Source organism: Tenebrio molitor, chromosome 5, assembly GCF_963966145.1.
Source record: "Tenebrio molitor chromosome 5, icTenMoli1.1, whole genome shotgun sequence".
Taxonomy (NCBI): Eukaryota; Metazoa; Arthropoda; class Insecta; order Coleoptera; family Tenebrionidae; genus Tenebrio; species Tenebrio molitor.
Window position 1 is genome coordinate 12,648,072 of NC_091050.1, and position 27,888 is coordinate 12,675,959.

The 27,888-nt window shown below is 40.9% G+C and overlaps 3 protein-coding genes and 1 long non-coding RNA gene across 5 annotated transcripts; 2 read left to right on the top strand and 2 right to left on the bottom strand.

Moving 5' to 3' along the window:
* On the bottom strand, nucleotides 1-460 carry LOC138131006 (uncharacterized). The gene is made up of 2 exons (XR_011159690.1): nucleotides 378-460; nucleotides 1-267 (listed from the first exon to the last, which is right to left on the bottom strand). It is a non-coding gene; the product is annotated as an uncharacterized lncRNA (long non-coding RNA).
* On the top strand, nucleotides 437-4,957 carry LOC138130999 (ankyrin-1-like). Of its 2 annotated transcripts, none has more exons than XM_069047747.1 (2): nucleotides 437-587; nucleotides 642-4,957. In XM_069047747.1, the coding sequence occupies exon 2, from the start codon at nucleotides 647-649 to the stop codon at nucleotides 2,981-2,983; it is 2,337 nt and encodes a 778-aa protein (XP_068903848.1). In that variant the 5' UTR covers nucleotides 437-587; nucleotides 642-646; the 3' UTR covers nucleotides 2,984-4,957. The 2 variants fall into 2 exon arrangements, with proteins under 2 accessions (XP_068903848.1, XP_068903849.1); XM_069047748.1 differs by having other exon boundaries at nucleotides 451-591.
* Nucleotides 4,869-27,780, bottom strand: LOC138131000 (periostin). Its single transcript, XM_069047749.1, has 5 exons — nucleotides 27,462-27,780; nucleotides 8,355-8,849; nucleotides 8,096-8,305; nucleotides 6,929-7,414; nucleotides 4,869-6,876 (listed from the first exon to the last, which is right to left on the bottom strand). The coding sequence occupies exons 1-5, from the start codon at nucleotides 27,631-27,633 to the stop codon at nucleotides 6,560-6,562; spliced, it is 1,680 nt and encodes a 559-aa protein (XP_068903850.1). The 5' UTR covers nucleotides 27,634-27,780; the 3' UTR covers nucleotides 4,869-6,559.
* On the top strand, nucleotides 5,041-6,077 carry LOC138131003 (PITH domain-containing protein GA19395). The gene is made up of 4 exons (XM_069047754.1): nucleotides 5,041-5,223; nucleotides 5,275-5,396; nucleotides 5,447-5,551; nucleotides 5,601-6,077. Exons 1-4 carry the CDS (start codon nucleotides 5,041-5,043, stop codon nucleotides 5,809-5,811), a joined length of 621 nt encoding a protein of 206 aa, XP_068903855.1. The 3' UTR covers nucleotides 5,812-6,077.
* Nucleotides 27,781-27,888: the final 108 nt, after the last annotated feature.

Sequence of the window (27,888 nt, forward strand, 5' to 3'; positions counted from 1 at the left end):
TCACAGTTCATTGCTGTTTATTATATTTTTTAAAACTCCAGGACATTTCATTTTTGACAACTTCAAATGTGAGGTTATGTGCACACTAGTGCAAGTATGCATCAAATAAATAAGAGAGTTGGATCTAAAACGATTCGTGAAGAAAACACTCAAGCTTTTTCGCCTAATGGGCCCCAAGTAACACATGCAAGACGAAAAACCCTCACAACTCTTACGTTTGTTCCGCCACTGTATGCGCCACCAGCTCCGTCGTCTTCATCGACAACTCTGAAAGCATCTAAGTTTTTACTGTTTCCTATTAACTACGCATCATATAAAAAAGTCTTTTTATAACCTCTTACAGTACCGAATTTATAAATAATACAAATATGTAATACCTAACCCACACCAATCTTTTGCTTGATCCGCCACTGTATCGCCCACTAGCGGCCTCTAGTCTGTCAATGATTTTGACAGCACCTATTTTTTTAATGTTTTGTTTTGATTATGTATTGTTTAAATGGATAATTTCTGTATGGTTTTTAAAAAATATTGAACCTACAAATAATACTTGACCGGTATAATTTGTCAGGTTCGTAATTTTTAATGTAGGTAAGTCCTTTCGCTCGTAGCGAACCGCTTCCATGAAGCTTTTCTTATAGGTGGCATGAAATTAATCCCACATTGTGTGAAAATGTTTATGGCAAGCCCCGATCGCAACCAGGTTGGTTGTCAACCGTACGCCTCCCTTCACTACGCCGCTTACAACGGCGATTTGGTTGTGATCAAGACTTTGCTAGAAAATGACAGAGTCAACGTCAATCAGAAATGTGACCTTGAAAGGAAGTCCCCGCTGTTTGTGGCGGCCCAAAACGGCCATCTGAGCGTCGTAAAGTACCTAATTTACAAGGGGGCAGATCTGAACGCGAAAACTGCTGCAGGCTGGACGCCATTGTTTGTGGCGGCTCACAATGGTCATTTGAGTGTGGTGGAGTATTTAGTCAAGAGTATGGCTGATGTTAATGTCATCACGAAGAAGGGACAGACAGTTCTGGATGCGGCCGCGTCCAAAAGTCACGATCACGTCGTCAAGTTTTTCTTGGAGAATGTACCAGGAATTGACACTCACAGCAAACTAACAAGGACATGTACCCCTTTAAGTGGTGTTTGCAAACAAGGTCAAGTTGGTGTTGTCAGGTATTTGGTGAACGAGGTCAAAGGCGACACTAGCGCCACCATCAACAGTAACGTAATGCCATTGTATAACGCGGCGCAAAAGGGAAACAGGGAGATTGTCAAATTGTTGATCCAACATGGCGCCCCAATTAACGCGATATGGAAGGGAAACGGCACCGCGTTGTATGCGGCTGCCATAAACGGACATCTAGAGGTGGTGAAGTTTTTGGCAGAAAGCGGCGCCAAGATAAATCTTACAGATTCTGACAAAGAGGGTTATACACCGTTGTATGGGGCGGTATCCGGCAGCCATATTGAAATAGTCGATTACTTAATCCAGCACGGGGGTGACGTGAACGAGCCGTTCAAAAACGGCCACTCTCCCTTGCACGTCGCTTCCCAAAACGGGAACCTAAAAATCGTGAAGCTCCTAGTCTACAACAACGCCAAAATCCACGTCGTCAATAAAAAAGGAGACACGCCATTGATGCTTGCCATAAAAAACAATCACTGGGAGATCGTGACGTTCCTGAGGAACATGCTCAAGATCGAGGTCAGACCTAACACCAACAGAGATAGCGTGGTGATGCTGTCTGTGGCGGCGCAGAGCGGCAACACCGACCTGGTCAAGTACTTGGTCAGCAACAAGGCGATTGTGAACGAGTTCGACGGCAACGGAGACACCTCTTTGCATTCGGCAGCGCAGAACGGCCATTTCGACATCGTCAAGGTTCTGTTCTGGTCGGGGGCGCAGCTGAACGTGACCAACAGGAGAGGGTTCACGCCTTTGGCTCTCGCCGTCAAGGAGGGACACCAGAAAGTCGTCGAATTCTTGATAAAAAACGACGCCGATGTCAATCTGAAATCGAAGAGCGGTTGGAGTCCTCTGTACAGTGCAATAATGACCGGCAATATAGAGATAATCCAGGAACTCATCGCCAACAAAGCTAACGTTGACGAGACGCTGCCAGATGGCGACACTTTACTGCACAAAGTCGTACAAAGTCGCCAACTTGAAATCGTAAAGTCGCTGGTTTTACACAACGCCAATATCAACGCCACCAACAAGAAGGGGTCGACTCCTCTGCATCTAGCTTCCAAAGAGGGATACTCCCAGATTGTGAATTTTCTTCTCATGAGCCGAGCAGATGTGGATCTCGGTGACGTCAACGGTTTTACGCCGCTCCACGGAGCTGTTTCCGTTGGGAACGTTGGAATCGTGAAACAGTTGATCTCATACAAGGCTAAAGTGGATGAGAGGTTCACAGACGGCGACACTGTTCTTCACGTGGCGGCACTCAACGACCACATCGATGTCGTTCAGATTTTAATCAACAGCGAGGCTGACGTCAACGTCGTCAACGAGAAGAGTTTGACTCCTCTGTATTTGGCTGCAAGAGAAGGACACCTGAGAGTTGTCAAATTGCTCGTCGAGAGCGGAGCTAATGTGAACTCCGCAAACGTGAACGGGTTTACGCCGCTGTATGGCGCTGCAGTCGGTGGAAACTTGGAGGTGGTGGAGTTTCTCAACGCCAGCGGAGGCGAGTTGAGAGAGGCTTGCGTCAACGGGGACACTCCACTGCATCAGGCATCACAGAACGGCCATCTCGATGTTGTTAAATATTTAGTAGAGAATCGCGTGGACGTTAACGTCGTCAACGAAGACGGTTGGACACCGTTGTATCTGGCGGCGAAGAAGGGCAACGTGGAGGTCGTGAAGTTTTTGGTGGAGGTGAACGCTGTCAAAGTGGGGAAGGCTGATCCTCTGCAAGCGGCCAAGTGCAGCGGAAACGAGATTTTAATTAAGTTCCTATCAAAGTATCAATAAGTTTTGAGATTATCTTTGTGTTCACTAATTTTGTATCTTTTTACTCAGCTATCGTTGTAGAACGGCGCGAAAATATGGAGGTGGAGAGCGGATTTTGCCTCCAGAGTAATATTTGAGGCGCCGTTCATCGCCAGAGTGTTCAAGTGCAGTATATTTACGGGTAGAACCAAACAAGTTCAAATCTGTGCAGCTGTAGATCTTCGTCGAGATTATTTATGTCATTACGTAAAGATTGACACGCGTTGCCACTAAGTTGTATTAGTGTGAAGTGCGCCCGTGTGGAACGGATACTGCTAATAACTCTTTTTTTCTCGAATTAGGAAAATTAGGAAAATTAAATCAATTTATCTGATTCGTTGCAGTTCATTTTGTAGTGATTTTTGTGTGCGCATTGGAAATGTAACAAGGAATGGTCTAAAAAGCTATCGGGTGTTCACTTAAATTTATCCCCAAAGTTGGCGTTGAAGAGTCGATTATGAACGCACCACGGGTTACAGATACGGATCAACTGTTTAAATCTAACCTCACTTTTTGCGTTGTTTGCATTTTTACTGCGTTGTTTGTATTTTTGCTCGGCAAACTGAAGAGTGATGCGTTCACAATTTAAATGAACACCCGATATTACCTATCTGGCAGTGTTGCCAGAACAAAAATTTCTTTCGTCCTTACGAACATGCGTAAACGTAATTTTTTTTTATTCAAAACGTAACCTTTGTAGTTTTACAGTACCTATGTTTTATTATGACAATTACGCCATTGATAAAATTGACCAAGTGTGATTATGATATAATTACTAGTATTGAAATAAATACCACTGAGCACACAAAAAAAAATATATACCGATGAAATAATACTTTAACATAAACGAATAATTCATAAACAAACAAAAAATAATAAATGCTACAAAACAAACAGAACAAGAAATAAACACAATGTAAATTCTATTCTCTAAATAAAAATAAAAGTTAATTACCAGTGTCCGGACGAAATAGTACCGGACAAGTCGACCAGTACAACTTTGCGTAATCCCTCGCTCGCACATAAACACAATTCAGCTGGCTCCCTGTTATTGAAAACGAACCAGCTGAATCGTGTTTATATGTGAGTGGGGTATTACGCAAAGTTGTACTGGTCGACTTGTCCGGTACTATTTCGTCCGGACACTGTTAATTACACAGATAGGCAAATAAATACCTATATTAAATAATATTACAAAAAACTTAAGTATACCTATTTAGGTTTTTTTCTAAGCAAAGTTTTGAAGGTGTCCATTCATAACATGAAGCATTTTCATGTTTTAAAAGCTTTTGGGCATGTAATATTCTATCACAGGTTTCTACTCGTAAGTACAAAAAAAATACATTTAACGTGTTTGAAGTCTTAGTTTTAATTTAAGTAATTTGCGAAAAAACTCGTTCCGCTACAGCGAAAAAATGAGGCGATACAAATATAGCTTTCATTAATTTAGACAATGAAGGAAAGATGATTTCATTCAGGCTTTTTTGTAAGCTTTAATCCAAAATGGAAGGAAATAAAGATCCTGACTCTTCCTCAATGCATTCGCGTAGTGTAAAACTCTCCATTCGCTCTAAATCATTTAAATCAACAGTCTTTGCAGCAATAGATGTCATCTTGTAGGGGAACGCATAACATAGACCTGACTTGACCTAACTACGCCAATGTGTTGATTATGATATCAGGTTTGCCAAAGTAATTTTTGAAAAATGTTCCCTTTAATGATTAATTTTTTATAATGAAGAATAAATGTAACGAATGGCTGTGTTGACCATTGAGCTGACCGCAAACAATCGAACGAAAATTGAAAGTTTAACATTTTACAGGAATCTGCGAATGGTGTGCAAAGTGACAACATCTGCAGAACACATTTTTAATGAGATTTTTAATTTTTCAATAGTTTTGTAATTGTTTGTATTTTTTTTATTTTAACAATAAATAAAATGATTGCCTGGAGTACTCGTGTCGTTTGATAACACGTGTGAATTCACCTTATTGTTTATTCGGTTTACGCTCTGACAGTTATCAGACGCAAAACAAAAATGTCACCACATGGAAGATGTTGCGAGGGGGATCATCAACACCGGGACACCCCCGAAATGGGGGTCGAGTACAGTCTCTACACCAAAATCAACAAGGAGAACCTGGAGTGTCTCAACGAGGCGGTCGAAGGTTCGGGAAAAACGGTGTTCAAGCCTTGGGAGGAACGCCTGAATTTCGAAGTGGTAAGTGAGGTTAGGTTGCAGAATGACGGGAAACTTTTCGGGTTTTTGCAGTTCGTGGAGTCGGACGCCGATGAAGAGTTACTGTTTAACATCCCCTTCACCGGCAACGTAAAGCTGAAAGGGATCATCGTCATCGGGGAAGATTCGGACACCCATCCTTCAAGAATTAGACTGTGAGTTGTGCCCACAAACAAATCAATTGACTCGGTATTCGCGGTTGTAGGTTTAAGAATCGGCCCTCGATGACGTTCGACGACGTCACCGCGGCCGCAGATCAAGAGTTTCAGTTGCACGTTGACAATCTGGGAACGCTCGAATACGCAACAAAGTAAGTTGTGTCAAAAGATTTGGGTTTGTATCGATTGATTGTTTTGCAGAATCGTTACTTTTAATAACGTTCATCATTTAACGCTCCATTTTCCGAGTAATTTCGGGGCCGAGTCAACTCGCATTTACTATATAGGGTTGAGGGGGGAGTACAGCGAAGCTCATCATCATGGAGTCACAATATGCACTTATGAAGCTAAGCCAAATATTTCAGATCACAAAAATCTACTCAAGGACAATGTTAGTCATCAGATACAATGATTTGAGTTGGTCTGTTTGAATTGTGATACATCTGTTGATAATAATTTATTTAAAATTTTCCATTATTGAGATGATTAAATTAATTTAAGCAGAAAATGTGGGTGTTTGTTCAGATCGGTCCCTGGAACCTGAATAAAACGCATTCTTGGTGGGATCCCTGTTATTAACAATATATTCTTACAATATTCTGTATTAAAATAACAATTGACTTTTATACAAATGAATAAACATTACACTTATTATGGAATGTTTCCACTATCACTAAACATGTATTTTTTATTTTCCAAATATAAAGCTTCTAAATACACAACATATAATCTCTATTTACTAAGTAAACAGATCTTTCAATATTAATTTTATAGAAATATAAATCAACTCGCAAAATATTTGCAAATTGTCTCTTCTAACATTCATCAGTCAGTTTTTTTTTTGCTAGTTTGTACAGGAGATTTGGACGGAGTGGTCCCGTCAAAACACCCTGTACACTGTCTAAAATACATAAATATCTTGTTAGGACTATATACACATAGTATTGTACATTGTCTACACTAAAACTCGAAAATAAAAGTCCTATGTCTATATAGTCTGTTGATAACGTAAATGTGTTAAAAAGAGAGCTAGAGCTACGATAAAAAATCTAATAAAACAATCACATCGTTTGACAAAATCTGTTGCAGCACACTGATCAAAACTGTCTTCTTTTGTTTTTGTTAAGAATATTTTATTAGTCTAGGAACGTGTCGGATATTCATTTAATTGTGGCGTTCTGAGTGGTCGGTTTGACAGTCGGCGACGTTTCGTCCGTGGTGGCGGCCCCATCGGCGAACAGCACGTCCGGCAGCGAGCCCGCCTCCTCGGCTATCTCGTCGGGGACCGGTTCGATCTCGGATGCCGTCGTGAAACCGTTGGCCGCCGTCGGCTTGATCGTCATCACCGTCTCCGTGCTGGTGGGCGGCAGATTGTTGACGTTCGTGAAGAGGACCTTGTCGGTGTAGAACATCGTGCCCAAATTGTAGACGAAAACCTCGCTCTCCACTATGGTGGCGTCGTTCACCTTGACTTTATCTGCGAAAACAAAGTGATGAGTCGGGGGGGCGTGCATCTCTCCGGCGCTAACCCTTGGTCCGCTTTATGCCGATCGTCTTGTTCCCCAGCGTCGTCAGCTCGATCCCGTCCTTCAGGTCCTTGTCGTAGAGGCGCCCCTTCACGAAGTGGTTGAGCAGGATCTGCAGCCCGTCCCCTGTCGACAGGTAGTTGTCGGGCATCTTGTCCAGCCCCAGCTCCTCGAAGGCGGTGTCGGTGGGGACGAAGAAGGTGTAGCCGGTGCCTGAGACGTGCGGGGCCAAGTCGGCCAGGTTCAGGAACCTGGTGATGTGCGTGAAGCGCTTATCCCGCTCCAGGGCCAGGAAGGCGTGCGACAGGAACTGCGCCCCGAACCAGGGGAACGCCAGGAGCGGCGGCGTTTCTTTGTCGCGGTGCTGCTGGTGCAGCTTCGACACCACGGACTCGCTCACGAACAGCACCTCTCCGATGAACATGATGTTGCCGCGGGACACGGGGGTGTCACCCTTGACGACCATGGCGCCGTTCACGGACAGATTAGCTGCGGAGTAAAGGGCGGTTACGGGGGTGGCGCACCAGAGGGGCGGCAATTGGGGACTCGCATGTATTTCAGAGTTAGCTTTGATAGAGTCACGATATATCGGAACCGACTCGGTGGATGCTAATGGCAAATTAAGTTCTTAAATTGCAACCATCAACCACCTGGGCTGGAATTAAGAAAATTAGAAATTCGCCCGGATGCTCGAAAGAATTTTAATTAAAAGACTTTACGTTGTATCTGAAACGCGGACTTGGGGAATTTACATTTTATTAAACACTAACTGTCGGTGAGGTTGGTGAGTTATATTGTGTTAAAAGCGGTCCAAGAGTAGACCAGATCAAATAAAAGAGCAATCGAATCCGTCTGAGAGGCTGAAAACGATTTAAAAATACAAAATAAGAAAAAAACATAACCTCAAATCAGAAGTTTTGAGGTTATGTTAATATCTTTACAATGCATTTGTGAAAACCGGCGAACTAAAACCGACAAACTGTTTAGAATCGTATTGAACGTTCAAATCTAACTGTTGTATGACGTCAGAGAGGACGGAACCAAGAGTTTTTGAATTAACTGTTCAAAAGAAGTGCTGAGAGTCCCTTTTTGGTGCTCGAGTCTTTAAGGGGAGCCGGAGGAGAGTTTAATTAGGCAATGCATGCAAGTTCCCAATTGGGAAATACCTACGAGTCTTCTTAAAGACTATCTCGCGTCCACCCAGAGTCCTGACGAGCTGACCATCCTTGATCGTGTCCTGCTTAAGCCGCCCCTTGACGAAGTGGTTAATGATGATGCTCTCGGTAAATTCCGGGACACTGAAGGGGTAGAAACCCCAATCGATGGGGTGCCACCTCTGGAAGGCGTGATCCGTCGGCACAAACACAGTGTACTCCTCCCCTGCAAGCGACACTCAACAAACACCCCAACTTTAGCCCCCCAAACGAACCATCATCCAACAACTTGGATACGTTGGACCTGGAGAGGAAGTGCTGGAAGACCCTGACGCCGCTCTTCAGAAACCCGAGCACCTCCATCACGTTCTCGACGAACGTGGTGTTGGACTGGTTCTTCGCATCCTCGCTCGGCGCGAATGCGGCGATGTCGACGAGCTTTCCCTGCGTGGCGTTCTCCTTCGTGACCTGCTCCTCGGGGAAGAGGTAATTGTCCAAGACGACCAACAGCCCGTTCGGCACCTCCACTTTGCGCTCGACGATGTTGGCGTCGTTCGCCTTCAGTTTGTCGTCTTTTGTGCGGCGCACGTGGACCGTTCGCCCCCCGAGCGTCTTGAACGAGGTGTCGCCTGTCACGTTTGTCAGGTCGATGCGGGAGCCGAGCACTACATGGTCCAAGAGGAGCTTCTTCACGAGCTCCGGTTTTTGGAGGAGGTTCTCGGCGCGCTTCGTCGCAGAGTTCTGCGGCGCCAGTATCGTGAAGGGCTCACCTGAAAGGACAACAAATATTTTTTATTTACAGCCGTTTCCGAGTTTTAGTGCTCGAGTGGGGCGCGCCCGCGGCAGAAGCTCCCCCAATAATACCAACAGTTTATCGACTGGCGCAGCGTAATCACGAAAATAAATAAATAAATAGAACTGGACCAGATTTAGATGATGGTTTGCTGAGAAGACACCGTTGAAAAGTGTTTGAATTTATTTTGAAGCCGAAGCAGCTCGGTGTCAATGGACAGGCTTTATCTGGTGACGTCAACCAGGATTCCAGCACAGTTCACTCAATTTCGCGGCAATCGCCGGGATTTTTATAGACCGGAGGCGGCGACTGACCGATTTTCGAACCGAACGGGCACTGGGTCGCCCCCGCCCCCAAAAGAGCGAACCGTAGGCGAGGAGCGTCCCAACAGGGCGATTTTTCATTTAACTTCCAACGTTTACACGCCGCTTTATCATTGTTCGGCTCGTGTTGGTGAGTGCAGGTTTCCGATATCGATCTGCAAATCCGCAAAAATCGGCGTGATGGCGAAGTTGGGGCCACCCTCGCCAACTTTCAAATCCCGTTGTTGTTTTTTAATGGGGCGCAAATATTTCAGCGGAGTTTGCGAGTCTGGCTAGAAACTAAAGTTTGCCAAAGAGATTCGTTTTGACGTCGGCGCGCACACGTGCGGTCGTTCCACGTATAAAGGAAATCAGCTCCAGAAGTTACAGTTAACTTCAAAAGCCTCGCAACATCCAAGTTAATTTATATGGAAAAGTAACGGAAATATCTGCAGACAACAGGGTTTGCACGAAAGACACTACAAGAGGAGTTCGACTGCCCCTCCCGGGTCGTCACGCTGCAACGAGTATTCCACATTCTGCGGGAGACGCCGCAGGAGATGTGGTAAATGGATTTAAAAAGGACGTCACGATGTCACCCCATTTTTCGCGTTCGATGGAACCGACAAATGCTGACCTTTTTATGGATTGCGACAAGACTGCAGATTTGTTTTATTTTGCTATTTATAAATCTATTAAAATGCGTGCTCCGGAAAAAAGTTCATGAATTGCAAATCTCCGAAATGGTCTAAAACAGACCTCGCAGTTGGTATTGCGTCAGTTTTTAATTCGAACTTGTTTGCCAAACTATGCCACCACTCTCACCGATGGTTTCAAGATTTTTTTTGGAAATTACCGTTCAAGCTTTTATTGATCCTTACGCGTGTGTACATTCCTTGACTTTTTTTCACCTGCAGTCTATAAAAAAAACGAACAGAGTTCTCTCAAACCGGACAAGCTTTTTATTTTTTATTTATTCGGATGACATTCCATTACACTCTAAAATGCAAATCTACTTTAGTGCAAGTTCTTTATTTGCTTATTATATAATTTATCTGTTAGGCGAACTCGTTCTAACTGCTTTGTCAGCAGCGGTGTGGATATTATATTAAAAAAAAAGATAACCAAGAAAGAGCCCCCATAATCTAACGTCGAATTTAATAGTTATTTGTATATCAAGGCCGCGAAATCATTCTTTAACGTACTGAGAGAAAAATTCTCGCCGAGGCCGCTTGCGGCCGAGGCAAGACAATCTCGAGGAAGTTAACGGATTTCACGGCCAAGGTGTACACAACATTTTTTGTGCAACCGAAAACTTGTAGTTATTATAAAACGAACCAGTCTTACATAGAAACTCTGATTTGTATCAAATGTTAAAATGACGTTTACTTTAACGGCCGTCGTTAAAAGCAACGGCCGCGAAGTTGGATTTCGCGGCCTGTCTTAGGTACGCGAAGTGCTTGTTTCGCACAAAAATGATTTTTCAACGAGCTTATTGACTTTTATTGGATGTTTACGAAAAAACCTAAGACATTGGTTCAAATCAGATAAATAAATACAAACTGTAAGGGAAGGAAATTTTATGTAAAACCCTCAGAAGGGTAACTAAATAAACTCAAGGCATTCGTTGTAGTTCTGTTGAACAATTGTCAGCAGTGATTTTTTTTAAGGAGAAGGAGAGTTAAAAAAGTATCAGTTCCGGGGTTAGATAATATTTATAAATTAGAAATAGAAAGTGGTCGTGAAGGAAAATAATTAGAAATGCTGGAGGAATTCAAAAAGGTGGAGAATGTTTCAATTTTATATGTTCTGGTTCTTCCTCGGCCTAATGTTCCAAACAATAAAGAATAACAACTGAAAATCGCTGTTATTGTTACCGATAGTTGAGATATTATTGTCGTTAACACCGGAGAATCTTTATATTATATTGGAAGTAAAGCCAAAATCATTTTCTTTTTTTTTTCTTTTTGCTTAAATCCTCAAAGCCGTGGGACTTGCTCAAGACGCGTCTTTCTCCTCGTACCGTTAATTGTTTTTAACTAGTCATAACACTTGTTTGTCGAGAATGTGGTGTAGTAAACCAAACAGACCTAAACAAATAAAATTTAATTGTTCGTAAAAAGCAGCAAGCACATTATCAACACTTGCACGTTTTTCCTGGAAGAATGTTTGCGTATTGCGGATCCAAAAACGGCTTACTGTAAACCGTCGAATTTTTATACAAATACAAAATGAAGCCGAGATGATTGTTTTGTTTGCAGAGGTGAAGAGGAGCCTCCCGGATCAGCCGGAGCCTCGCCTTCCGCTCTCGGTCACCCTACCCCGTCGCGATTCTTCGCCGAATCTGCAAATCGAGTTGAAGAAGTTCAAGTTAATCAACTAACCGCATTAAGTGGCGTCCCCGTCGGAAACGAAGCGTTCCTCACGTCCCAACATCTTAGTAGTTTCAATTAAAAGTGGCAATTAAGATTCTGCACTAGTCCATCGCGAACGTGCTAACGTGTCTGATACCTGAGCGGAATTCCTCATAACGGATCGAAAGAGGAGCGCTGATATCGTTGTATAATGGGAGTCGCAGAAGACGCCTTCTTGCCTTTATTGCGCGATGAGGGCGCTTCAGGAGAAATCTTGACGAGCATCCGATGATTTTTCATTCGAGAGGACGTCGCAACCGACTAATTGGACGGAAGGCCACTCCGCCGCCGCCGCTCGGTTTAAGTTTTGCAGGAATTTTGGCGGCGCCGTGGAATTTCGTCGTTCGTTGTAATTTTACGGGAATTTTTGCCACATATTAAACGGATTCCCGGCGCGAAACGTGACCGGGAAGGAATCACGACCGACGAACAGAATTCCGCAGGAGTAACCTCGAGCGACGTCGCCGCCCTCGAGAACATTACAGAGACATTTTTTGACAAGGGACGATTTTATGAAAGCGCTTTCCACGTTTCGTCGCTGCAAAATCATAAACGATTTGTTAAATTCGTGTTCGTTGTCGTCTTACCAAAGGAAAACGCTTAACAGTAAAATTTTTATTGCATCTTAAATAAGAAAATATTCCCATTATGATGTAACATTAGATGAGATAGACGAAGCTTGCGCGAAAAAAGTTTTCATTTCTTTTCCAATCCTTAAGTCCCACGAAATGTTAAAACTTTCGGTGCAGTTTCGGTTTGTGGATCTACTTAACACAAGAGTTCTTTAATTCTAATTTAGCTTGACTCATTTTGTGATGATCCTAATTTTCGAAGTTTTCCGCTGAACTAAAACTTAAATTAGGTACTCAATATTTTAGCAGACTTTTCCAACTGCTAACATAAAATTAAAGTTTGATCCTTTTTTAGTTATATCGTTTCTTAGCATGGTGGTCTTCTCCGAATTATGATTTGACGATTTCGCACATTAATTAAATAATTTTTGGTTTTCACCTAACGAGAGTTTAAAAAAATTGTGCCGTCGTTTCTCTCTCTGTTTACAAACCTAGGTTGCCTTTTTACCTGGTAGATTTGACATTCTCTCGAGATACATAACCTCACTTTGATTAATATTTCATTGTTAATTAAAAACTACCACGCAGCACTAGGAACATTTAGAAAACGCTTTCATTAAGTTCTCAAATGAATAATTTTTTGCAAAATAAATCACACAGTGCTTGTTCGCTGAACAAATGACATTTGACGTCTAGAGTTTGACAGCTGATGATGCTACGCCATAACAAAAGGAAGCACCGAGGTACTTGACCACAAATTATTTTGAACGCTCTTTACATGACTCACCTATCAAATGAAGAATGAAAGGACGCAAGAGGGCGATAAAAATATTTGAAGATTGTTAAATCACCAGAAAATACATTGAAATATTAAAGAAAGTAGATAGAAGGCGTAAAAAGGGAGCAATAAAGGAAAATCGTAACATCTGCAAGTACACTGGAAAAAAAGTAGAATGCGAAAGGAAGTGTTTGATTTGATGAATGTAAGAAGAGGTGATGTCAGAAAGTGGGGAAGAATGAAGAAAGTGAATTATTGGTAATAATTTTTCTTATTGGAAACAGTTTTCTGAAAATCTGAATAGGTAGGTGGTAAAGTAAAATGTTTTGTACAATTTCGCAAATACAGGCTAAGACTTTCCAGCCTAATGTTTCGGTTATTTGCCAACGGATTTTTATGAAATTTAAAATGCAGATATTTTAGACCGTGAAGGTCGAAAATTATGCGCGGTTATTATTAGATTGTTAAACATTAAAAAATAGGGGTCCACACAAACAATTAAGTAAATCACTTGTCTGATTGAACGAAAAGATTAGATTTTGTCGTTAAAAATGTAATGTAAAATTTGAAGGTATTTGAGCAATTACCTTTTGAAACAATTGATGATTAATTGCCAAGCAACATTTTGTACACCCTTTAAAGTCTGTCAAAATTGGGCGCGCTTTATTAGAAACGTCAAATTGTGAAAATTTATCGAAAATACTCTAAAAATAGACTACAGCGGCAGAAATTTCAACATTGTTTAAAAGGAAAAATTTTTTGCCTATGGACAGTGTCGTAAGAACTTCAATGACACAGTTCGTTTTTTCATGGAACACAATCCAAATGTAGGCTTTACAAAATGTAAGGTTAAGAGAGTCGTCAATTTTTTTGAAGACACAGGAAGCGTACGTGAACTAAATTACCTTGCTAAAATATCCCGATCGTGTTTTAGTCCTTTATGGAAGAATGAAAGCATCCAGTATAATAAATTACGTCAAAATGTTATCTTTGTAAATGTTTGTAAGGTTAGCAAGATAAACGTCAAATATGTCATCTGCGCTTCTGCGAAAAGGGATGACCAAAATTCTGCAAAATTGCGCGTTTGTTTCATACGCGTCTACGTTTTTGCATTTGCAGCCACGTTTAACACAGTTTTTTGCTTTTTTCTTGCAAACCAGACGTCTTGCAAGGACGAGTTTTTCCCTACAGCATTTTTTATTGACGATCAATTTTTTATGTAAATCTTAATTGATTCAACATTTTAAAAAGGCATGTAAAAACTACGTTTTTAAGACTTGGGTGATTGCATTAATGGGATTTTATTCTTCACCGTCTAAAATATCTGCATTTTAAATTTCACAAAAATCCGCTGGAAAATAACTGAGTTATTACTGTTATTAGGCTCGAAAGTCTTAGCTGAGACACCCTGTATACAGAGTGATCAACAGAAAAACAAATCGAGAGTGCTACATCATCCTTTGCTTTATCGAAACGTCTCTCTTAGCTTTTTAACCTAAAAAATGATTATCTCAATTTTTTAACCAGCCATATTTACTTATTGAACGTAAACATGATGGTTTTAGATTCTTTTAGTCACAAATTTAATAGTCAGGAATCACTTTTCGATGCTGCTGGGTCACTGTTGACAAATATAATGAATAGAGTAGGTACTCCAACGCAACCCTGAGGCACACCCTGCATAATACGGCCGTCCTTGGATAATGTATCATTAACAGAAAGTAGTTGTGCTCTATTATGCAAATATCGTACAATAAGTGTGGCACTTTGGTGATTAGAGAGTTGTAAAAAAAGCTTGCTTGCTTATTAAAATTGTATGAGAGACAGAATCGAAAGCTTTACTATGTTTGAGAAAACATATTACACTCGTATAATAATTTCTGTTTTCCAAACATTCTATAATATTGTCAATCGATGACAGTACTGCGTTCACTGCTGATTGACCTTTCTGATATCCAAATCGGTTTTGTGTAGACAAATCATTATTGTAAAAATAATGACAATTTTTTTTTAAAGCTGCGAAAGCTTAATTTGCCTTGTCATGCTTCTTGATCTTGATAATTTGTGGCGACTTTGATCACGAAAAAAATTATACAAGAAGGTCTCTTGCTAGTGGGACTACATATTTGAAAAGTGTTAAGATCTGCAGGTTCACTTGATCCGAATTCCTCGAGCCACCCTTAACTCCCACTCTCTCTATTACCGCCCACGTGAAATTCCGCCAGATTTATGTACGGCGATGTCCTTCGCGTCTTTCGCACCGTCATTCCACCTGCAGCGCCCCCGTCCAAGCCATCATCTCCGCATCGATCCACCAACCCTTTCATCAAACCCGTACTCTGCGATTCGTTGTCCGTCGCTCGCAAAAAATCGCTGACCGGTCCTGCTAATAATGGACCGGGGGAATGCAGACGAAGACGAGCCTCATAATTGAAAAGTGCCCGAGTGATTGATGACCGACCAGAAAGGAACTGCACGTTTTGTAATTACACCGTTGAAAAAATCGCGCGAATTTATCATAGAGGATTGCGGTAATCTCGCCGTGTTGCACCGTAAAAAATCCCGCCACTTAATAACGAGGGGGGCGCACAAGATTAAATAGTAAAGTTTTGTCACCGGAATCGATCGGGATAATCCGGGGATCCCACAATGGCCACGGCTTTACCGTCATCAATCATCGAGCAGTCACGATTGCCAAGTTCCCAATGTCAACGGGGTCCAAAAAATAATTGTCCCTGGAATGCGATCAGGCTGGAATAATTGTCCTGGAATGCGATCAGGCTGGGAGATTTGACGTTTTACGAGAGCCCCGCCGGCGATATTGTTTCTCAATTTCGCCGTGGAGATAAGAACGGGGGTGGAATTATAGGGGTTGTGCGTCTTGTATGAATGGCGACTTTCATTTCTTCGAGGGCCGTCGGGGATCGGCTTTGGCAACGTTAACAACGCTACGAGAAGCATAAAATTAAACTGGAGATCTGAGCTTTGGAGTTTGATCAGCCACAAACTCCGGGATATTATTTCCACTTGTTGTCCAAAGCTCAACTTGCCAGATACATCAGCGACGTCCTCGCAAGACATGTCCCACCGTTCCCAATAATTAACTTTGTCGCGTTGGCTGTTGGAAAATCTGGGAGAACAGGCGATGTTAGTTAGCCGAGCGCGTTAGCCACCCTTTGTTAGCAGAGGAAACGAAACTCCGGAATGTTTTAATTACACGGAATAGCATTTCCGGTTCCATCACAAGTGCGGATAGATTTATTTTACCAAACGACACGTATTTATGGAGCTCTCTCCACATGTTGGTACAATTAATTTTATTATCCTATTAGTCGCCATTTTAGATTAGAATACTGTTGGCGGGTTAATGCACGAAATGGAACAAATGCCGCCCAATAATGGCGGGGCGTAATTGAAAAAGTACACCGATGTGAATTAGCGGGATTAATTGCGACGTTCGATTAGAATTCCTGATTTGTGGAATGATGCAGTCGGAGGGGAAATGCTGGTTTGTTAAAAAATGGAAGGGAGTGGCAGGAAAGGAAGAGTCATTTGAAGAGTGCGGTAGCTGGAAGAGTGGTGAAGATGCAATAGAACGTAATTAGAGGTGTTGGATTCTCTCATGGGCTGTGACCTTGGAAATATCTACGCGATGAATCACTGAAAAATCTGTAAATGAAGACTAAAAACGTCTGTTTGTAGCACAGATATGACTCATAGCCCATTAGAAAATCCAAGACCCCTACCTTTGTGAAGCAACAGGAGTTAGAAAATAGCTATTTTGAATGAAGAGCTGAGTTAACGTGACTTTTGCCAAAATTGAAAGGAGAGGAAATGAAGAAATAATAAAGAAAGGTAGCTACTGGCTTTATTATGACTGGGAGATGAGGAATGTGTAACAGAAGGAAAGATGAGATGAGTAATGTGTGATAGAAGGAAAAATGAAGAAGTATATTTTGCTAAAAAGATAACAGCAGTTTCTGGAAAGATCATGGTGTCAGTATTTAGGATTTCTTCTAATAACGATTTATTATTTCCCAAGAGGCCAGCCCCACCACTGGAGATAATACTCGTAATCATGCGAGTCTTTTGAACCAGTTTAAGAGAAAAATGTTCTCACAAGAGACCACGAATGGCGAAGAAGGTCTTAGGTCACCTGCCCTCAAGTTTGGTGAAGCTTTGCTCGCAGCGGAGGTTGCTGTGGTAAAACGTCAACAACTCCGCTAAACATTTTTTATTTTCCTCTAAACTGGAAAACTTCGCAAAGGAAATTTCAACAAACGAGAAAGTTATTCCAATTACCAAGGAATATTTTACAATACTTGTATTTGATTTCAGGACAAGATAAAAGATTGCGGCACTGTTGTTGTAAATGCATGATTTTCGAGGAGACTATCTGGAAAAATAAAACCAGTTTTGGAATAATCTTTGCTCTCTCGGGGTCAAGCTACGAAATCAAACATCCCTCCTACGTGTGGTGAATGATTGTCGTAACGCTTCTCTTATCATGATTCAACCCATCGTTATGATATCAAATCTGTGCCGAACACATTCCCCGCAGGAATGCCAAAGAAAAACGGTTTCTGAATTGATAGATTTGTCAAATTTGAATGAACGCGAAGTGCATAACAAAACATTTACCGTTCCTGCGTTTTATTGGTTGTTGTGGAAACCCCATCGAAGGTCAAGATTTCCAAATCGTTAACAGATCTGATCTACCTGTGTGATTCGTACCGGTTTTGACAGAAGCTCGTTAGGATCAGCGTACAGAAGGCCATTTACCTTTTATGGACATTGATCGAGGAGTGGACTGTCGGTAAAGAATCTATGGCGACTTTTTACCATGACTAATTCCGTAACACTTCCCATATAATTATCTGAGCCATCATCGATGACTCACGTTTTAATTGCGCAAAAATTCCTCGGAACTTCCCGTAGCACTGGTTTTTTGCAATAAATTCATAACAGCTCGCATCACGCGCAAATAAAGATGATGCGGTGGTGCATGTGGCGTGTCCTTCGGATGGCCCCCGGTGCATGTGGTGTGTCCCCCATCATGGTAATTGCGTGGAAAGTCGAATTGCAGACTTGGTCATTTTGACCTGCTTTCGAGGCACTAATTACCGTCCGGACATTTTTAATGACAAGTATTGAGTGGCCCAAATGCTCACAGAGCGGGCACCTGTCCGTCCCTCTCCCGTTCCCTGTTTATTTCCCCAGACTTGGTGTCTTAATTTCTTTGGGGTCCCGCGGGACGGTGTCCTCTTTGTCTGGATTCGGTCCCAGTTGCTTGATTGCAATCATAAATTTCGGTCTTATGTAAACAGTAAAAAATTTAGCGCCCTCGACGGTACCGTTTCCTTATCACGTCGGCGATAATTCATTATTAATTATTAATCGCGGGAGTTGGCGTCGAATAATTAAACCCTCGGCGGGATCCGTTCCGGATCCGCCGACTTCTTCGCAAGGACGCCGTAAACAGCGCGAACCCCATCCAGGAATTAAAACCCGCCCAATAAAATATTCATATTTTTCCTTCTGAGGGAACATCCTTTTTGTCCGGATCAATATGCGTGAAATATTCAGCTCTCTCGCAAACCATCGCTTATGCTTACTCTTGCCATTTGAAAATTGAGTTTGATGGTTTTGTCGGGTGGCTTTTCATTTTTTCCCAGATCCAGAATTAACGGGAGCGTTGTTTACGGGAGTCGTGTCAGATCTAATTCAAATGTCGGAGAAACTTCCGACGTTTTGTGCGAAATAAGAAACCAAAACGAAGGCAACATGCTGACAGCTGGGAGTCTGCAACACTGGAGGAATCGCTCGCCACCGGATGAATTTTAATGTTGCAAATAAGACAAATAAAATTCATTGGTTGAGGATGGGAGATTTGTTTCGCTCGTAAAATTTATGGTGTTTAGGTCTAGACATGTGCAATTAGCTGGAGCTCCGAAGACAGAGTTCTTCGGGGAGGCTTGAGGACCCCAAGAAGAAGACTGTGGTCGTTTTTGTACGATTTACACAATATAACGTGAGTTATGAAAACTTTTTAACACTACTAAACATTTTGCAGGATTTTTTGTTGTTCGTGCCATGTGAGTAGTAGCTTCGTCTTGTTGAAAATAGTCGTTTTTTAGTTCCAGTTGATTCTGAATGGTTCAAGACGGAGTCGTTGGTATTTTTGAGCATCAATATTGTTGACGGTTGAATTAAAGAACATTGGACCACGGATTTGCCATCACGACGTTGCCACCCAAACACCAATTTTAATTAGTTGCAGTGACACTTCGATAACACTGCGGGGATTAAATCTGACCAAGTTCTATAATAATAAGAATAAGAAACCAGGCTTCATCAGAAAAAAAAATCTTGTAAAAATTAAATGTAAAAAAGAGTATTTAAAAGCTGGCTAAAGCTACAGATTTCTTTACGTTGACAAATATGATTTATCCGGTTTGTTGTGGTTTCCTGACGAAGATAAATTCAAGATTCCACTGAATCCTTTTCCTGACGCATAAGGCAAAATCGCTCGCCGTCAATTTCCACCACGCGCCAGCCCAATCACCGACGTGACTCGGTGGTGCCTCATCATTACGCGTCGCGTTGAAACGAAGAAATTCCTTTACCTGCTTCGAATTCAAATCGTATGACCTCAACTGACCACACTACCGTTATCGCGCGCGTAACACAGACGTAACAATAATTAGCGTTAAATAACTAGAAAGCGATAAGTGCGTTGACTCCGCGGGATCAGTTCTGGAATGATCGGAAAAAAAATGCGCGAAACGCAACTGGTTGCGAGATTCGGGTGCGGATCTTCCTAGGCAAAAATCCCCGCCCTTCCGGGGTAAAGTGCCTCGTTAACTCTAAGACGGGCATTAACGCGACTAATTAACGCAGGAGTCGGCCGTTAAATCTTGCGCAACAACCAATCGCAAATCCTAATTGGATTAATCCGCTCCGGAGCAAGTATTTGCTCCAGCGCTGCGTTTGTTTTTCTTACATAATGCAATAAATATTGTGTAAAACGACAGTGTCTGGCTCTGATAGGACTATGTACCATAATGAGCTCCAGCTGATCTCTTAACGGATTAAATTAAAACTTCCTGGTGCTCCTGACTGACTGAGCAAAGATGAGATGATTGATTGTGGACGCGGTCAGACTCCACTTCTTGTTAGAAGAAAACTGCGCCCACCTCGAGTCCCATCAGCGACGGCGGTGGAAAATCCGGCGGGTTTTCTCGACGTGTGCCAGCTTTGACGAATTTGCATTTTGGACGCGAGTCCGATTAATCGATTAATGCCGATCGAGGAAAGGAAATCGCTGTTGCTGGAAGATCCGACAAGCGGCCGGGGATTCGGAATTGCAGGAACAATTGTAAGTTTGCTCCTGGCGAAGTATAACGGGGATAAATTCCGTATTAAAGTCGCCCGACCGTGAATTATTGACAGTACAGGGTAGTTAAGCTCCGGCTGGGAATGTCGATACGAATTTATTACTGCTAAGTAGCTATCTGCTATTCTTTATGGGCGAAAGTAAAAATTTCTCCGGTCGGTTCCGGCCAAATTGCAAATTTCCTGCAAGGGTCCTGTCGGCAGGATGATTGACGGCTGATTGTAATTGAGACGAGTTTTACGACGTTATTCGATAAAACGGAACTGATTTCGGTTTGCCGTCAAGATTAGAAATTTCGCCGATTTGCGCAACGGTCTTGGGTGATTCGATCTGACTGGAATGCCAAATATTTTGGCAGTTGCGATCCGGGTTGGCGCTTTTACGAGAAACTGGAAGCTTTTTGGTTGTTGGGAGTTAATGATTTCATTAAAATATTTCCCGGTCGGTTAAAAGTGCCGACTTGAGGAGCGATTGTTGTGTAATTTTTATTGCAAGTCCGTCGTGAATTCAGATTTGTGATGCTTCGAAAACATTATCATAAATAATTGTAGGAAATTGGCTTTTATTAGGTAATAAAAAATTACAATTACTTGGTCTGGAGGAATGAAAGGTAAATTATCGTGAAGAATTAAACCGTGAAAACGACGTGGATTAAATTGAGAATGAAGTTATTTAACAGTAAAAATAAATGAATAAGAGAAATTTATTTAACTACCAGATTTATTTTTAGGGGTGAAGGAGAAGCTAGCAAAGATAAGGAAATTAAGAATGAAGGTTGTAGATATGACAGCGACTAGATAAATGATTGAAAAGTGTCGAGAAATTGAGATCAATTCAAGGAAGAATCTGCAAATAGAGAAAACAGAGGGAAAAATAGAAGAGACAAAATAACAAATTTAAGAAACAAAATAAAAACTGGTAATGCATCTTAAACTGTTTATTCATGATGACTATATTATTGCAATATACATATTGATTATCATTTCCTCTCGCGGTTTAAATTATCACGCGAGAGAGGAAATGACACTTCACTCCAGAGGTACATATAATTTTTCTACTGTATTGTTTGTATATTTGAGAAAAAAAACTTATAATTTGAATTAAACTTCTTCACAAATCAGAGCATCAGAGTGAGCACACTTGCCGTTGCCGAGACTGCGTTTTATAACAGTTCGCTAGTTAGATATTCTCGAAGAAGCTAAGGAGGCATAATTGCATTTTTTTAAATTTGATTCTTTCGTTTACAAAAATGTGCATTTTTTTTATCCGAAAAAGAATATTTTTATAGATTAATTCCCACGTATATCAGACGTGTACTCGTATGTTCAACCAATCAGAGTGCTTGCTTTCATCCAATCAAAAATGTTTATCGCGATAAAAACGTCCTACTACTCTGTCATCTGCCAAAAGTGATTAAAACGGCATGCTACTCCTGTCAGGTTCTAAAATTGTTTTTAATAATCGTGTTTTTAATAACTGTGTTATAAATAAATAATTACCTAACGTTAAAGTTTGTATTCTGGAATTAATCTTGCCAAAAATAGCACGACCTAATTTTTAATATCTGATAAATTTCCCAATTTTCACTTAAACATTTTTGCTTTAGACAATTTTACTCGTTGATATTTGGATATTTTTATTCAAAGGTTAAATCCTCGAGCTAAAGCTCTCGGGCCTAACCAGGATAAAAATGCCCAAATTCAACTGGTAAAATTGTAAAATTGTCAAAGCAAAAATTAAGTGTTGTTATTTTACCTTCGAAGAAAAATCCAAAGAACTTTTTCTTTGTAAATCATTTTATATCCTGTTCACGTTGGATTGAACATCAGTGGTGCAAATCGCACACATTTGGCATTAACTTTCATATGAGTTGTCATATTAACAAGTCAGGTCATTTGCACCACTGATGTTTATTCCAACGTGAACAGATATTATGTCCAACAATAAGATAATTATGACTATTTATGAAAAATAATGCAATACAAACAATTTTACATTTCATAATAATTTTTGTTCTTTTTGTCTTATTTCATCAATTCTTTTAATTATGTTTCAATAAAAATTGAAAAAAATCTGTTGCGGCTATTTTGTGAAACATAATTACCTAGGTAAAAACCTATTTTCCCTTTTTTTTGCTATAATCATTAGCGAAACTTCTCGTTTTAAAGAAATATGTTTTCTGTTAATACAGAATCTATATCCTGTTCACGTTGGATTGAATATCAGTGGTGCAAATCGCACACATTTGGCATTAGCTTTCATATGAGTTGTAATAGTAACAGGTCAGGTCATTTGCACCACTGATGTTCATTCCAACGTGAACAGATATTAGCAAAAAAAAAAATTAAATATTAATTTAAAATAAGTAAGAAATAAATTTATTGTCAAAACTAAAATTAATTGCGAAGTAAGATTAGATCAAATAGGATTTTGCTTTAGTTCTTTTTTTGTTGGAATATACAGGGTGTATCTAAAATGCGTGTGTTAATTTTAACACGTAGTAGAGCTTGTTAAATGAAACGTTTTTTCTATTTGAATTTTTTACGAAAAAGCGTTACAAATTGATTTAAAATTTGGAATAAATTAGCCATCAAAATGTCAGTCTGCAGAATAAAAACACAAACAAGGCAAAAAATGAGGTTAGATTCAAGCAGCTGATCAATGATCAGTAATCCGTGGTGCGTTCACAATCGACTCTTCAACGCCTACTTTGAGGATAAATTTAATTAAACATCCGATAGAATTCAAGTAGAATTTTTTATTTATGAAAACTGCAATTAATTGCAAAAGCAGAAATACGACCCTCTTGAAATGCAATTTCTCTTTACTGCATTGCAATTTTCACCATTTGTTTATAGTTTTCCCCACCTGCATTGAGAGTTTCCAGCATTTCCCGCTGTTGGACTAACTTTCCTCCCACACCAATGGGTGCAGCAACATAATAATAATTTTCATCAAGGCCAGCTTTACATAAAGCACAAAATCCCTGGCAGAATCTAAATGTATTTTTTCTCTAATCCTGTTCCTCATTAAAATCGGCTGAACGCAGGATCAGTGGAATTAACCTGTGCGCGAACACTCCCCTTGATTCATTTATTTTTGAAAACAACAACAACACTCTTCGTCGTCGCTAAATCTCAATCAAACGCAGTTTGCACAACCTCCAAAACCGCGAGCGACAACAAATCAAATTTATTTTTAACTTGAGAACAATAGACGCGGGAGTAGTCTCTTATCAAGCGCGTTTTCGTGGGTGTGCAAGCGCGAAAACCGCCGTCCGAAGCGTGACTTCTGCACCTTGAAGTCACCATCTCCGTGCACTTAGCACAAAGGTGAATAATCATCTCGATAATTATTATTCTCGGGGCATTCAAAGTTTACAAGGTGGGAACTTAAATTACCTAAGTTCGTCGAGCAAGTGCACTTGTCTGGAGATAAAACGCATTCTCCACTTAATCACGGAATTTTCTTGGGAGGTCGCCTTATCGCGTGCCTGTTTACAATTAGGATTTTTATTATTGGAGCGTAATCACGTTTCAGCTCGTTCAATTGAATTTTCTTTCGAAGTAATGCCCGTTATGAACTCGCAGATTTATCTCGAGCCGGTGCTAATACCGTGAAAGTTGATAAACGGATCGTAGTTGCTAAGAGGATTAAACTTTCGGGCTTAATAGTCGGAATATTTCAATAAAAAGTCCAGCGGGGTATATTTATGTGGCCACTTTCAATTTGCCAAATTAGAAAAGCCCAAATCTCGGACACATTTATTCCGAGATCTCGGACCCCACAAAGTGCACCTTGCATTATCTGACCGACCTCTAATTGGTGTTTCCTGCTGATAAGGTCTGTGGCAGGAATTGTTACACTATTTACGGAAGTGGGAAGCTTACGGGCGCGAACGCAGCGAATGTTTTCTCAATTTCGTTGTAGGTCGTAAAATTTTATTGCATATTATGAGTGATTAACAATGGTTGGGTTTGAAAAGGTTGGGAATATACAATACAACCCTGATTAAAATATTTCCTGCCAGTAAACTAGGATTAATAAGCCCCGCAAGATCTTTGACTTAAGTACCATAAAATTTTACGACCTACAACCAAATTGAGAAAACAGTAATCCCACGCGTGAGACTTGGTATTTTGTAAACGAAGCAGTTGAAGAAAAACGGGAGTAAAGGAGGAACAGGCTAATATGTAATAGAAACTGGAGGAAGAATAAAAATAATGAACTAAATAATAGTTATTTGTATATTAAGGCCGCGAAATCATTCTTTAACGTAGCGAGAGAAAAATTGTCGAGGAGTCGCTTGCGGCCGAGGCAGCACAATCTCGAGGATGGTAAAGGATTTCGTACACAAAACTAACAACTTTTTAAACGCGGTGCAAAAACATAATGCCACAAAATTCTCTAGGCCACTCCTTTGCAGCTAGAACAAGGCAGAACGTGTTGTTTTATTCATACCCGTTGGGGGTAGTTATCGGAACGTTAATTAACCGAAAAGCCCAGTAAAAACCGCACACCACCCCATCTAGGTTTACAACCAATCATGTTTGCCTTTCTTAGTTGCATAAAAACTTTACAGCACTGTAAATTTTGTCGTGCGCCTCTTAACCGGAGACGAATCACTTTTAAAATTGCTCCTTCGATGCACGAAACCGGTACTTTACATTGTTGCAGTGCTGACACTCCAAATTAAATTTTAAATTTGGCTCATCCATCCTCCTGAAGGATGGGCGACTTCTGTATGCATTTTAAATAGATCGCGCAGACCCTTCACTCGCGACAACATATTAAACATGCACACGGGGATGATTTATTCTTCGCACCCTCCTCTCTTGGCCAGATTTGCTCGTCGCAATTTGGGCCTGAGATGAACGCCGACAGTTTAATGCACCTCGCCGAGATTGGGGTGGAAAGCGGCAACTTAAATAGAAGATTGAAAAATCGAAATCTGCGCTTTCTGTTGTTCTAAGTGTAATTAACAGGTCTGTGGGTTTTGTGAGGTCATCACAGGGTGAGTCAACAAAAAAATACGGTATAGAGTAAGCGTTCAAGGTTGGCGCTGAGCGCGGTGCAGTAGTGTCACGTGTTAATCAATCACCAATAACATTGTCCGCTCCGAGAGAATTAACCAATCAACTCGGTGTCAAGAGATAATTGCGTAAGCGCGCAAATTCGCTGCTCTGTGCGGAAAATCAATCGCGATTGAATTGCTGAAAGCGTCGTTATCTCTTTTAAGCGAACTAGTCCAAAACAACTTCATTTTTTAGTTTCACACTACATTTTCTATTTGTTTAGTCTCGCCTTGATTGTTTTTCAAAGTTTCATGGCACAATCTGGACACTAGATCTTGTCCTTGGGGCCTCCATTACACTAATGATAATTACTTAAGCTTATTACTTAAGCTCATTGTTTTGAGAGATGTCCATCTCGCGTTTAAAAGTTTTTAAAGTAAAAATGTATCAGAGAAAACATCTCTTAAAATTGTATTTCGCAAATGTCATAAATTTTTCCCAATTACGCAAAAATCCTGAATTAATTTAGGAATTGATAAAATATTTAAAACGTTCTTTTGAAAGATGACTCACAGACATGTTATTAAACCTGATGGGATTAATTTCGGAGTTTTTTCATTGCAGTAAGCTTGGGCTTCGTTTTTCACCTGAAAATAAGAAATCCAACGTTTTCCTTCAGGACGATGGAAAATATTAAAAAACTAAACTACTAAACATAGAAATTCTTTAGTAAAATTATCAGTTATAATCTCCCTGGTGCATACGTTATTTTCGATTTTTTTCTGAGCTTACGAGTGCTCATCTGCAACTCGTGCTTATTTCCAAGCAACAAAAGCTGAGTGAAAAGCAAGCTGAGTGAAAAGCGAGGAGAAATTTGCGAAAAATAATTTACATGCACGTGGGAAATTATACAAGAAAATCTCACACCGCTCCAAGCAATAACCAAAATTGACGGATTTTTTTGTTGCCATTACAATACCACCAAAAGGAAGATTTCTATTGGACATTTAATGCAAGCGTGACATTTTGACAAATATTAGAAAAAATAGTGGTTCTCAGAGGGGAAAACCATTAAGATAAATTCGTAAACAGAATAATTCTTCATCACTGATTTTTAAGGGGAAAATAAAAGTTGTTTATCTTTTCTATTTTACAAATCGGTCATCTTGGATTGTTTTTGTTTGTCAATGTGATTTAGGGAAAACAAAACAGTTAAGAATTTTATGAAAGAATAAATTTTGCGATGGGCATAGTACAGTTGGTTGCAAAAAAAATGGGAAACGACAATTTTCCTAATGTAAATTTGATTTGTCCATTTGTCAATTAATTGTGTACTTGACAATACCTATCAAATAATTTTTTTAAATGTCATTGAATTTTGACGTTAATTCTAACCTAGAGAGCTAGAAGAACGTTTCACACTATGGAAAAATTGTAAAAATGTGTCAATTTTATTCTGACAGTTCCCGTTTTTTTTGCAATCAACTGTAATGACAATGTTAGAAGCGTTAACAAACAGGGATCGACATTGACGATATTAATTTAAATAAATTTAAATATATAATTTTTCAGAACAAATTTAGCACATACAGAGTAAGAAAAGTAGATTGTCTTAAGTGGTCGGTAAGACACATGTAGTTGGCACGTTTTATGTTTACTTATATTTTGTAGTGTAGCATTTTTGCTATAACGATTTATTTATTTATGCGATTTGTTGAGGTAGAAATGACTTTCTCTGCTTATTTGTCAAGAGTGTTTAAAAAAGTTTCTCCGTGAGTTTTCCTGGTGGATCCAAATATGGCGCCCACGTAGGGGTTTTCCCTTTTGTTCCGGTATAAAAAATAGTATTGTCGGTGGCGGCGTCGGCGGCCGCCGTCCCGAGAGTTAGGTTATGGCCGTAACTCCGCAATAAAGCCGCCGGATACGCAAATTCAAATTTCGCCTCCAAGGCCGCCGCATCTAAACCGCATCAAACATAACACATAACCAATTAGGGTGGGGGCCGGAAGGCGGCAATTCGTCCGAAAAAGGTGAGCCGAAGAAAGTCCGGCTGGCAATAAAGGGACCGGATGTGCGAATGAGCGAAGAAGCAGCGCAATTTGCATTACCGACCTGACGTTCTGACGTCTTCATTGTTAAAGACCAGCCAGAGTGAGAAGAAGTGGTCGACGGCGAGGTTGGCGGTGAGCTGGCCGTCGATGCCGGAGGTGTCGGGCAGCTCCAGGAGGCCGTGGCAGGCGGCGACGAGGGCGGCCGCGAGGAGCGCGAACAGGCCGGTCGGCATCACTGAACTTGGCGCGAGTCACGACTGGGGCCACGGCAGACGAACCGTCGATGGCGGCGCAACATAACACACTACGGCGATGGGATTGGGGAGTCGACAGTCGGTGAGACGGCGGACGGACTCAACGCGCAACAATCGATCCGCGGAGGCGGTGTGGACGAGGACGTGGAACACCTTCGGTATGTGTGTATACATGCAGTCACACGCGCTCCGACACCGTCTCTCTTCTTTTTCTTCTTCTTCTTCTTCTTCTGC